Genomic DNA, 13,014 nt, shown 5'->3' on the forward strand with positions numbered 1-13,014 from the left:
AGCAGTTTCTCTACTTCCTGGCCATTGCCGTCGTTGATCTCCTCCTTAGCCTTCCTGCGCCGAACCTTGACCACGGGACGAAATTCGCCCCGTCCTCTCCTCCTCCTTCGGAGTCATCCACCTTCATGCCCGTCGCCGCCTGCGTTTTGGGTTGGAACCAGTCCGGTTTCTCCCACACACTTTTCTTCAAGGCCGCGTTCCAGTAAAACGGCCTTCCATCCTCAACCCTATGCTCCGTCCACTCACTCTCCGCCGTCACGGCCGCCGTCATGGCCGTCGACGAAAGTTTAAAAAAAAGACCGTCAAAAACGCGCTAAGCTCCAATCAAAGGACACACGTCTGCTCTGGGCAAGCTGTCAAACTGGAATGAACTTTAATCGTTCTCAAGTTTGATGTTGTTAGATCAACTATTGGACCAATTGACTGTCTTTTGCTTGTCTTTTATTAGAAATTGTCCAAACAAAGCGATGAAAGTTAAATATTTACCATCAAATGCCTTTCAATATTTTTTTCATTTTATGTAATTTCTGTAAACTATCGATAGATAAACGTTCCCTCCAAGTTTGGTTCAATTCGATGATGGTCGAGTCCAAAAGTGCACTCAGTTGACAAGAAATGACCCAATGTAAAAATTTCCGAGGAATTCTATAAAAAATGTTCAAACAGGTTCTTGGTCTGTAGAACTTCAAATCAGCATTTCATAAAATCTTTTTAAATCTTAGGATTGATTTTTTGAACTTCAAACTATTTTGCCAAAAATAGAGCTATATTTAACCAGCCTAATTAAGAGTTTAGGTGATTTGCCACTGCTGCATTAAGGTGCCCAGAATATGGGAATTTTCTTCAAAACCTCGCTCCACAAGATGAATATTGTTCTTTGAAATATTTTAACACTCTAGGTAGAATATGAGCAAAATCGGTCAATATTTACCCATTCATACTCGAGGGTGATGTTTCATGGGAAAAATTGAAAAAATGTATGAAATACCGATTTTTGTACGATTATGGTATGCACGTTGCGCTTCTTGCATCCAAAAATTGCCAAAAGTAAGATTCTCATTTAAAATTTAATAATCTACAACTTTGTAGAACATACCAAGGCTCAAAAACTCGACCGTGAAAAGTTACTAGAGATTCATTAAAGTCATTGTTGTATGAAAACCATTTTTTCGCAAATTTAAGGCTCGGGTATCAGAGTTAATCTTAACCAATATCACTCAAAATTTGTACAGTATGTAAAATAAGCTAGAATACACTTTTCCGCTTGTGGAGCAGTCGGTATTTATTTTTCTAGGGACCGTACTGCTGCATACATGTCAAAAATAGCACGCAATTTATACAAGGAGCGATTCACAAAAATATGTTACACTTATTAGAGAGAAAACAAATATTTTAAGTTGAAACAGGCTGAATGTGTTTGCTAAAGTTAAACATTGAAGCAAATTAAAAAATGGCGAAATTCGGGAAAGGGTTCATATCACAAAACATATAGCGGAAAAGTTTCCTTTCTAATCCCTTATTTCATACCACTAAATGGGGAGCACGACTTTTTTTCCAGCTTGTTTTAAGCCGTCTCTCCCTGCAGTCAAAAGATAAATTTTGGAAACCACCAAAAGCTGGCAGCTAGGCTGAACAGACTGCTGCTGCACACACATAAAAGAGTCTGCGAAAATTAATTAAGAGCGAGTTTTTCACCAATGTGTAACAGGTCGTATCGAGGTGCTCCGATTTGGATGAAACTTTCAGCGTTTGTTTGTCTATACATGAGATGAACTCATGCCAAATATGAGCCCTCTACGACAAAGGGAAGTGGGGTAAAACGGGCTTGGAAGTTTGAGGTCGAAAAAACCTAAAAAATCTTAAAATAGTTCGCATTTCCGTAAAACTTCATCAATTTCAACTCTCTTAGATGCATTCGAACGGTCTTTTGAAGCACTTCAAAATGTGCCATAGACATCCAGGATTGGTACGACTTTTTCTATTAGCTTTTGCAAATTACTGTCAAAAATGGATTTTTTTAAAACCTTAATATCTTTTTGCAACAGCCTCCAACATCCATACTCCCATAGGTCAAAAGATAGGTAATTTCATGGACTATAAGCCTACGGTATTAACTTTTTGGCCAATCGCAGTTTTTCTCATAGTTTTTTGATTTTTCTAGAACAAACATTTTACAACGTTAGTTTTTGCCCTGTAGGCCACCATAGCGGCACTTTTTGGTCTCAATTTTGTCATATTCGGAATCCTCGGACAATTTCACGTAAGTTAGCAGTATTGGAGTTGTAAATTTGATTGGAAAAATTGCCATTTAGAATGAATTAAAATATTTTTTAACAATTTGTTGGATCAGGGGTAAAACAGGTTTTCGCCTACTTGATACAGCATTTGACGTATTGATCATAGGGTAAATAAGATCTATTTCTTTATTCAAAAATGTTTTATTTAATTATTTTTTAAATCGAATTTCCAACTCCAATACTTCTAACTTACGTGAAATTGTCCGAGGATTCCGAATATGACAAAATTGAGACCAAAAAGTGCCGTCTTCTTGGCCTGCAGGGCAAAAACTAACGTTGTAAAATGTTTGTTCTAGAAAAATCAAAAAACTATGAGAAAAACTGCGATTGGCCAAAAAGTTAATACCGTAGGCTTATAGTCCATGAAATTACCTATCTTTTGACCTACGGGAGTATGGGTGTTGGAGGCTGTTGCAAAAAGATATTAAGGTTTTAAAAAAATCCATTTTTGACAGTAATTTGCAAAAGCTAATAGAAAAAGTCGTACCAATCCTGGATGTCTATGGCACATTTTGAAGTGCTTCAAAAGACCGTTTGAATGCATCTAAGAGAGTTGGAATTGATGATGTTTTACGGAAATGCGAGCAATTTTAAGATTTTTTTGGTTTTTTCGACCTCAAACTGCCAAGCCCGTTTTACCCCACTTACCTTTGTCGTAGAGGGCTCATATTTGGCATGAGTTCATCTCATGTATAGACAAACAAACGCTGAAAGTTTCATCCAAATCGGAGCACCTCGATACGACCTCTAGAACAAACCGAGCAATATTTACAAATACTGCCTCTTAAACCGTTCATCCGCAACATAGTCTGGCGGCTGGCTGAAACTAGATGTGTAAAAAACACCCTTTCACCAACATAATAACTAGCGCGGTTTTAGAGTAAACAAAGGCGCTGCCCGATGTGAAAATTACGTCTTTCAGCCCATGGTATCGTAGCGTTTGCGGCATAGCATAATGTCGTCCATTTTTTAAACCCACTTACTACGGGAGAGTACACGGAGGGAAACATGTTTCAGCGACAAAAATGTAATGTTAGAAAAAATGATCAAATCGTTTGAACCTTCAACAAATTTTAAAATCATCAAAATATTCAACAGAAAATTTCTCCGTGTGCACGCCATAAAGAAGCGCACTCTGCTGAGAATCATGGGTTCTCCTTTATGAGAAGCGATGTGCGATTTCTGAATATGCACGAAACTACCGCAATAAAGGCTGGATCATCACTTTTGCTATGTTAATTACTGGTGCCTTCACAAGCTGGTGACTTGTTTATCCATCGCCGAGGTTTAAACGAAGTTGAAGCTCTTGTTGAAGCTAATGCAAGAGCTTTTTTGTAGACGTACACAGAAAAATATAATTCTGCATGTTTACATCTTTAATAGCCGGGACTCGTGGCAAGCGTGGAGTAAGCGTGGTTGCCTCTCACCCAGTCGGCCTGGGTTCGATCCCAGAAGGTCCCGGTGGCATTTTTCGAGACGAGATTTGTCTGATCACGCCTTCCGTCGGACGGGGAAGTAAATGTTGGCCTCGGTCTAACCTTAGAGGTTAAGTCGTTATAAACCACGTGGACACTTTAGGGGGGGTATGGCGATTGTCCACGCTCCATACAAAAAAGTTTTTTTTTTGTATGGACAATTGTCTACGAAGGGTGGGGGGGGGGGGGTTGAGATTTCCAAAAAAGTATCCACGTGGTTTGTGCACGGAGAAAAAACCGTTCCGAAAATCGTGAACAATGTACCACGAAATCGGGAACAACGTGATATTCCACGGTACGAAAACGTACCATGAACACTTTCCATGAACAAAACGCAAATCGTGAACGTTTGTTCACGCGGTTTAAAAATTGAAGAACTCTGGCGGATAAAAATGGTATTACGTTTTGGGTTGGTGTCTCTGGCGTTGTATTCTTTTGACGACTCTGCCATCTGGTGGTGGTTTTTTGGCTCAAGAAAATGTGTTGCCATCTGGTGGCCAGTAATCAAACTACAAAAATCAGCATGGTGTAAAAATTGAAATTTGTTTATTTTTATTGTCAAAAACTCATCACTGCATAAATCAACACACTTTTTTTCGCTTCCTGCAGAGAAAATTCATAAATGGCTGGACCTGCAGCGGTTCATTCTTGTGGCCATCCTGCTTTTTGTTGCTCCGATGAAGGCGGAAAGGTTAGAAGATGCCGTGGGCCGCCTGAAGGAATCTGGAGCGGAAACATCTGAAAAGTATGTTTTTTTTAACAAAACTTTCAGCGTCAAACATAGAAAAACTTACCGAAATATTTAATAAGAAGGCAATCCGGACAGAAAAACCTGTCCTGCCCTGTCGTGACATTTTCGCCGATGGCCCAAAACCGCGGTAAAAATGTGTAGACTCGGATGGTGTTATCGAAGCTGTAAAATTAGGAAACTAATTAACTTATATAAAAGAAAACATTCTTAAATAACTTACCCCAATAATTTGCCACATCTGCTTGCCAGCTCAAACACCTAGTTCGTTTTTTTCCGGGATTCCGGTAGCGAGCTGGTTCCTCCCGCTGCTGCCGGTTTTTTTTTCAGACGCGCACTTGACGTTTGAAATGAAACGAGCCGTGGGCCCATTCACAAATGGCGCTGTGTCAAATGAAATGTGATATTACGTTTTTCAAAAATATTAATAAATATTTGGTAAGTCCAGAGTTTTTTTTTATAAGGTCCTTTAAACATATGAAAGACAATAGTTTCCTTTTCAAAAAAAAAACTCTAGAAGTGTAAAGTTGATGTTTTTAATTATTACAAATGTTTAAATGTTTAAATGTTTAAATGTTTAAATGTTTAAATGTTTAAATGTTTAAATGTTTAAATGTTTAAATGTTTAAATGTTTAAATGTTTAAATGTTTAAATGTTTAAATGTTTAAATGTTTAAATGTTTAAATGTTTAAATGTTTAAATGTTTAAATGTTTAAATGTTTTTTCATTTCATTTCATTTATTGGATTGTTTTGGCAAAAACATCAGTGCAGTAATTATCCTAAGCTGAGATATGGGGTACCTTTCAACAGCTGACTAATTCAAACGGTGTTAGAGTTTACTGGTACACGAGAGAAAAATTGAGCAAGGGAAGGAAAAAAGTTACAAAATAACCTTCGAAATTGCTAATAGATAGGGATAGTTAGAGGAAAGGAGGTATTTCTTATTCTAATATCACATCAAGGGGACATCCGCTGCAGCAGAGGGTTAGCTGAGGTGGCACACCCCATCCAAAACTTTGGAAGCACTCGTAGAAGCCAATCGTCAATCAGCTCCATCTTCGCCATCCTGTGGACGTCGTCAGTCGGGTGGAAGGGATCCAGGTTTAACACCATCTTCAGCAGCCGGTTCTGCTTCACTTGCAGTTTCTTCCGATGTGAAGCAGCGCAATCGTGCCACGCCGGGTATGCATACGTCATCGCCGGTTTGAGCACCGTCTTGTAGAGCAGCAGTTTCGAGTTGCGGTCCAAGTAGGAACGCCGTTTCACAAGCGGGTAGAGCATCCTGGTGATCTTGTCGCACTTGGTCGTGGCGTTCTTGATGTGTTTCGCGAACGTCAGCTTCTTGTCCAGGGCGGCCCCCAGGTACTTGACGTCCTCCGACCATGGCACATGGCTACCCCACACTGAAACCTCCTGCGCGGAAGGTAGCGTGGGCTTCGCTTGCGTGTGAAGAAGATCGCTTGCGACTTCTCGGCATTTGTCTTCATCTTCCACTTCTTCTGGTAGCGTTCGATGGCGTTTTGGGCAGCTTGCAGCTTGGTCACGACGATGGTTGGGTCGGAGTCTGACGCGAGGAATCCCGTGTCATCGGCAAAAAGGAAGTAGCTGAGGCCATTGATCATTGCCAAGTCCGCCGTGAATATGTTGTAGAGCGTGGGACTAAGGACGGCACCTTGCGGGACGCCGAAGAGAACTTCGTGCCGGTCTGAAACATGTCCGTTTACCACAACGTGGTACGATCGGTTTTGCAGGAACGAGCGGACGATCTTCAGGATGTACAGCGGAAAATTGGCGAGATACATCTTGTGCAGGATTGCTTCTTGCCACACTGAGTCGTACGCTTTCTCGACGTCCAAGAGCACCATGCCGGCTGACTTGCGCCGCGCGAAGTTCGCGCGCACCTCCTTCACGAGCCGAACGAGCTGATGATTGGTGGAGTGCCCTCGCTTGAATCCGAACTGGGTGTCCGGAATAACCCGCGTGTTCTCCAAGTGTTGGTCGATGCGCACCAGAATTACCCGCTCCAGGAGTTTGCTGAGGGTTGGCAGCAGGCTGATCGGCCGATAGTTCGAGGGGTTAGTGGCGTCCTTATTTGGCTTCGGAATGCCTATCACCACCGCATGCTTCCACGCGGCTGGGAAGTATCCGAGTCGGACACAGGTGGAGAAGATCTTGGCGATGAAGATGTGCGCCTTCCGGGGAAGCCGCTTGTTTAAATGTTTAAATGTTTAAATGTTTAAATGTTTAAATGTTTAAATGTTTAAATGTTTAAATGTTTAAATGTTTAAATGTTTAAATGTTTAAATGTTTAAATGTTTAAATGTTTAAATGTTTAAATGTTTAAATGTTTAAATGTTTAAATGTTTAAATGTTTAAATGTTTAAATGTCTAAATGTTTAAATGTTTAAATGTTTAAATGTTTAAATGTTTAAATGTTTAAATGTTTAAATGTTTAAATGTTTAAATGTTTAAATGTCTAAATGTTTAAATGTTGAAACAATTTTGAAATTTTACAATTTTAAAATTTTACAGTTTTACAATTTTACAATTTTACAATTTACAATGTTACAATGTTACAATTTTACAATTTTACAATTTTACAATTTTACAATTTTACAATTTTACAATTTTACAATCCAAATTGATTTGCTTGAATGTTTAAATTATAAACAAATAATTAAATTCATTTATGTTTGATTGATTTGAACTTATCTTAATGACCCTATTTGCTTAAGGACCCTATTTGGATTCACTTCTTTGACGTCATCCAAAGGCCCAAGTCGGGCGCAACGAAACATGTCTGTGCGTGATTTCGTTTGCTCCTTCACATGCAGCCGACGAAATTCCACCCGCAGATAGCGCTGATTTCTAGACACAAACCCTGGTACACAACGCCATCTAACGAAAACAATGTGTAAACTTCTAAACATAAAATTTGTTCCTGATTTTGTGAACACTGTTCACGATATCGTAAACTTTTCAACATGATTTCGTGACCAAGTTCATGATTTCATGAACATTTAATGTACGTGAAAACATGAACATTTGTTCACGAATTCCGGAACGGTTTCTTCTCCGTGTGGATGGTCCCTTAGCTCAGTCCAGGTGTAGGAGTTGTCTCCCTGGGTCCTGCCTCGGTGGAGTCGCTGTTAGGCAGTTAGACTCACAATCCAAAGGTCGTCAGTTCGAATCCCGGGGTGCATGGAAGCTAAGGTGTAAAAAGAGGTTTGCCATTACCTCAACAATCAAGCCTCCGGACACCTAGAAAATTTTGGCTGATTTTAGCGTGACGTACTTTATGGATGAAGCCTAAAGGTCCTATCAACAAAATTCAAAAAAGCAAATAAAACAGATTTCAAAATATATGTACAGATTTTGGAATTTTCATATATCATTTTTGTATGGAGAGCTGCCAAAATTGTATGGAAAATTATATGGACAAACTAATGATGCAAAATGGCTTCTTTGGGCATACCAAAAAAGTTTCAGCTGGATTAAAAAATACCAACAAAAAAATCAAATGCTCGAAATCTCAGAGAATTGCTCCCCCATGTACTTTTCAGCATTCGTGTGTGTACTTCAAAGTACATTTTTCAATACTTTTCGATACAGTTTTGGAGCTAGACACTTATCTTGACGAAACATTACATTCAAGCGGGAAAATCAACGTTTTTCTGAAAAAAAAATCCTTTTCAAGGGGTGTTTTTCGGAAATGCAAAATACAGTCGACCTTCTAGCTGTTGGATCTTCTTGATACACTCAACATCTGGCGGTTGGTCACATTTTCGTTTGACACTTTTTTTAGTTTGTACCCCGTTGGTTGGTCAAAGTCAAACCAAAAAGTGACGAACTGTCACTTTTTACCCGGTGCTCACGCACACTATCGAAACAAACGTTTGGTAGTGTGTGTGAACTCCGTGTGAAGTCAAACCATCGGGGTTTGAGTGTATTAATATTGCCCCAGCTGTCCTTTCATTTTTCAGTCCCTTCAAGAAGCTTTTTCGTTCTATAATTTGATACCTCCCGCTCTCGACGGTCCCTTCAATATCGTCATCGAGAGAGTCCACCGTAGTAGTTCATGCAACAAGTTGCAAAACTTGGTTTTCAGCACATTTTGTAACTATCCAACTCGGTAAACTTCGTTATATAAATTCGTGCAGAAATAATCATCTGTTTGCTTCTTGTTGCATAAACTACTTCGTAACGGACGCTGTTTTAGAATGTCAAGATCAATTCTTTCGAAATGAAACGCTTGCAGTAAGGTTGAAATTTTCACTTTTTAATTTTATTTTCATCTAAACAAATTTTCCGAAGCACAGCTAACGCTTCTTGTGTATAAAGAATTCTTCACCTACAGATTTAACATTTCTTACTCTGTGTAAATAATGTAGTTCATTCCTCCCTATTTCACCAACCCGCGCTGGTCAAGTTTTTCGGTTGGGGCAGCACATCTTCTCCGGTCAGGTGCCACCACAAAAAAAAGCTATCATAAAGTTCAATTAGTTTTTTTCTTCTTCTTTCTGCATTGTAGGAAGGAAAAGTTATTTTATCCTACACCTGAACGCCACCGATGTGTCCAGATTGGAAATTTGGCGTGCCATATTCGATTTCCGTATTCCGGATTATTAAGTTGGCTTTCTTTTACATCAGTTCTGATCTACTCGCCGAACAAACAACGAACAATCGATGTAAAAGTTTTATTAGTTTGGAGAGAAAAGCATAAGAAATACAATGACAAACAAAGGTCAAACTTGTAGGTTAATTTGAATTTGTAAAGCTTTTGACTTTTTACTCGATAATATTGATAATTCAATTTCAATCTTATACCTATAGGTGGGTCTCGTGGCGCAGGGGTAGCGGCTTCGGCTGCCGATCCCGATGATGCTATGAGACGCGGGTTCGATTCCCGCCTTATCCACTGAGCTTCTATCGGATGGTGAAGTAAAACGTCGGTCCCGGTTTCTCCTGTCTCGTCAGAGGCGCTGGAGCAGAAATCCCACGTTAGAGGAAGGCCATGCCCCGGGGGGCGTAGTGCCAATAGTTTCGTTTCGTTTCGTAAACCTATAGGTAAAATAAACTGTTCTAAATATCACGTCTATTTGTCTGTGAGTAAAACTTTAAGAAGCTGTGTTTTCCTACGTGTACATGTGAACTTTTTGTGCTCTGGAAAATAGATTTGCAATCGAAGCGAAAACGTATGGAAGAATGTTTACTAGGAAGTTCACAAAGTCTTCGTTGAAACCGTCTTTGTTTTGTTGGAAAATGGAACAAATAAAACAAAACAAAAAGTCCCTCCCTAAACCGAGTCCTGCTCTTCCTGGGCCATCACCACCATCGACGAGGACGCCGACTGGCCGCCACTTCCCCCGGGACTCCGGGACGATGGCAGAAGCAGCTGAGTCTGTCTCTGGTTGCTGGTGTGCTGTTGTGAGCCGTGGCCCATCATCGATCGGCTCCGCCAGCAGCTGGCTTGGCCCTGTTGGTAGCGACGACGTCAGGGGCGGCTCAACGTCGGATAGTCGCAAAACTCCCTCCCCCAGGAGCTGCTGCTCGGTGGTGGTGCGAGCGTGGGACGGTTCGTCATCGTGTTGCATCGCTTCAGGGCCATCAGCGAACCGGAGCTGCGGAAAATCTCTGCGAAGAGCGGGAAAATAAATAAAACATTGTACAGATGGGTGAGAAATTGGAGCAATGGAATACAATGTTGGTTTAATGTGGAATCCTGGAAATCCACTTTGAGGAATGGATTTTTTTAATAGTACTTTTTTCTAGAGAAACATTTAAAAATCATCTAAAGGTACATCCCTGCAAATGTTTGAGCATTGAGTTGAATGATTTTTCAAGTTGCAAATTGATGGTTTACATGAGCTTTTGAAAATAGCTACCGCAGAGTATTTTGAAACTCGGCAGGATAAAATTCTTTTAACACCATTTCCAAGAGTTTTGAGTTGTTGAGTTGTGTTAATTTGAAAAAAAGAGATCTAATCCTGCAGCAGTCCACTGCTATGCTGTAGCTATTTCAAAGAGCCCTTGTAGAACTGCTGAAACATTTTGCAACTTGGGTTGCCATGTTCTATCAAAAAAGATGTTTGGATTTAAATTTAATCAAAATGTACAACAATTTAAAAAAGAAAAACTAAGAAATGTTGTTCGATGTTCCGTACCGAAAGTGTATGGCTCTTTCAATATCTAGAGATCAAAGAGCCTTTTGTTTAGAAATGCATCATTGCACGCCCAATGCATCGACGTGTTCAAAACTCCCGAAAAACGTATTAAACTAAATAAATTTTACTCTAGACACAGGATTGGTGACGGACATTTATACGAGTTTTTCTCGGAAGTTCTAAAGTGTGCAGGATATAAACTCCATCTTAAATTAAATTAAATATACAAAACTTGTATTTTCGACTACCACAATTGTTTCATAATTTCCAACAACATTCAACTTTTTTGCAACCCCTCACGGGACCCTCAATTTCAAAACACAAAATTTCTCAGAAATTTCGCGGAACGTGAAATAAAAAAATATGTTTAAATTACAGAAACTACTTTTTATGCTTCATTATATGGGTCATTCCACCTGAAGTGTGCAAGAAAAAATGCAAATTTGAAAATTACCATCTCCGATCATGCTCATATTTGGCAGAGCTGTTGAGACTATCAAAACATGCAAAAATCCCGAATTTCATCCAAATCGAACCACCCCTCCATATTGGTACCCTCCCAAAAAATCGACTTTTTGGCGATTTTTGAGCGAAACCCCTATCTTCAAACGACGATAACTCAGGAACCACAAATCTTAGAGGGTCGGTCTTAGACTCAATTTTGCTTGGAAGACGATACAGCTGCTGTCCACATGTATCAGAAGTATAAGGTTTTGTTTTTGAAATTAAATGTACCAGAATTGAAGCTGGTTCACAATATAAAAGTCGGTTTAATATGATCAATCTTTCAAACCGTTAGGCAGATTTTTGGGTTTTTGCTGAATGGCACTATTTCGTTACCGCACATGGCAAAAGCTCTAGAACCCATGAGAATTATTTCATCTACTACAGCCAGCTCTACATTTGTTCTCGCTTCAAATCAAAGATGAAATAAAAGAAATAATTTGATAAAGTGGGAACAAATGAGGAATTAGGAAAAATATGAAAATAATAGAAAAATGATAAATTTTCGAAAATTGTATTGTAAAAACTCTGTAGCATTTGCAAATAAATATTAAAAGTTCAAATTTTACTTAATATGGTTCAATGACACTGTGATCAGGAAAAACAGTGCATTGAAAATTACCCAATAAATATTCCTTAAACAAAAAATAGATTGTTCAAGGTATTATTTATCCCAAAATCGTATTAAATTATAAAAATAATTCATCTTACAGAACACCAGGTATTAATTATTGATCAGCACGACTGAGTGCTTCTAGCAGATGCGGCTAGGGTAGCTAATTTAGGTAATGTCAAATACTCAAAACTTTAAAATTCGATATCTCTGGAACGAAACATATTCCTTTCTGTCGATAAGTGATTCTTATGTAAAATTGGACGGGGAATACAATGGTGAGGTCAAATTTAAAAAAATAAGTTGGGCTGTTTTGAGATACGGCCATTTAAAGTTTTCAATTGCGCAATACAGGAAAAAAAAATATTTTAATCTAAATTTTGATCACGGAAATGGATTCTACGTCTAATTTCTAAAAAAAAAAATGAGTCTAAGACCGACCCTCTAAGATTTGTGGTTCCTGAGCTATCGTCGTTTGAGGATAGGGGTTTTGCTCAAAAATCGCCAAAAAGTTGATTTTTTGGGAGGGGACCAAAATGGAGGGGATTGTCCGATTTGGATGAAATTCGGGATTTTTGCATGTTTTGATAGTCTCAACAGCTCTGCCAAATTTGAGCAGAATCGGAGATGGTAATTTTCAAATGCTGTTCCGCTTCAGATGGAATTACCCATATGTTATTTTTTAGTAAACTTGAAAAAATCTTTACTAAATTTGAATGTGACACACATCAAAAACTTTTCCGAGTAACCAAAAATAGTTTCCACCTGAGCAGTTCTCTACGGAATCGGTATTTTATCTTTAATTTTAATTTTTGTATTTTTTAATCCGGCTGAAACTTTTTTAGTGCCTTCGGTATGCCCAAATAAGCCATTTTGCATCATTAGTTTGTTCATATAGTTTAATTCAGATCGCTCCTAAAGTTTAATTCAGATCCAGATTACCTCTTTGCCCTGATATACAGTGTAAACTAACAGGATATCGTTTCAATAATATTACAATTACAATTACAATTATAGTTTTCCATACAAAAATGATATGCGAAAATTCAAAAATCTGTATCTTTTGAAGGAATTTATAGAGGTATGGTATGAAAATGGACTACACTGAAAAAAAATGATGCACGGTAAAAAAATTGTGTTTTTTAATTTCATTTTTTGTCACTAAAACTTGATTTGCAAAAAAACGCTATTTTAAATTGTTTTATTTATTT

The 13,014-nt window shown here is 38.7% G+C and overlaps 1 protein-coding gene and 1 long non-coding RNA gene across 2 annotated transcripts in view; both read right to left on the minus strand.

The window, feature by feature from the left end:
- Positions 1-4,296: 4,296 nt before the first annotated feature.
- Positions 4,297-4,878, minus strand: LOC119768598. The gene is made up of 3 exons (XR_005278090.1): positions 4,744-4,878; positions 4,567-4,685; positions 4,297-4,510 (listed from the first exon to the last, which is right to left on the minus strand). It is a non-coding gene; the product is annotated as an uncharacterized LOC119768598 (long non-coding RNA).
- A 4,735-nt stretch (positions 4,879-9,613) lies between these two features.
- The window catches only part of LOC6031921 (growth hormone secretagogue receptor type 1), a 61,796-nt gene continuing 58,395 nt past the window's right edge, over positions 9,614-13,014 (minus strand). Inside the window, exon 8 of the mRNA XM_038258702.1 lies at positions 9,614-10,156. Within this exon, the coding sequence (XP_038114630.1) occupies positions 10,017-10,156 (140 nt within the window). The 3' untranslated portion in view covers positions 9,614-10,016. The remainder of the gene's footprint in view (positions 10,157-13,014) is intronic.

This window comes from Culex quinquefasciatus, chromosome 3 (genome assembly GCF_015732765.1).
Source record: "Culex quinquefasciatus strain JHB chromosome 3, VPISU_Cqui_1.0_pri_paternal, whole genome shotgun sequence".
NCBI classification, from domain to species: Eukaryota; Metazoa; Arthropoda; class Insecta; order Diptera; family Culicidae; genus Culex; species Culex quinquefasciatus.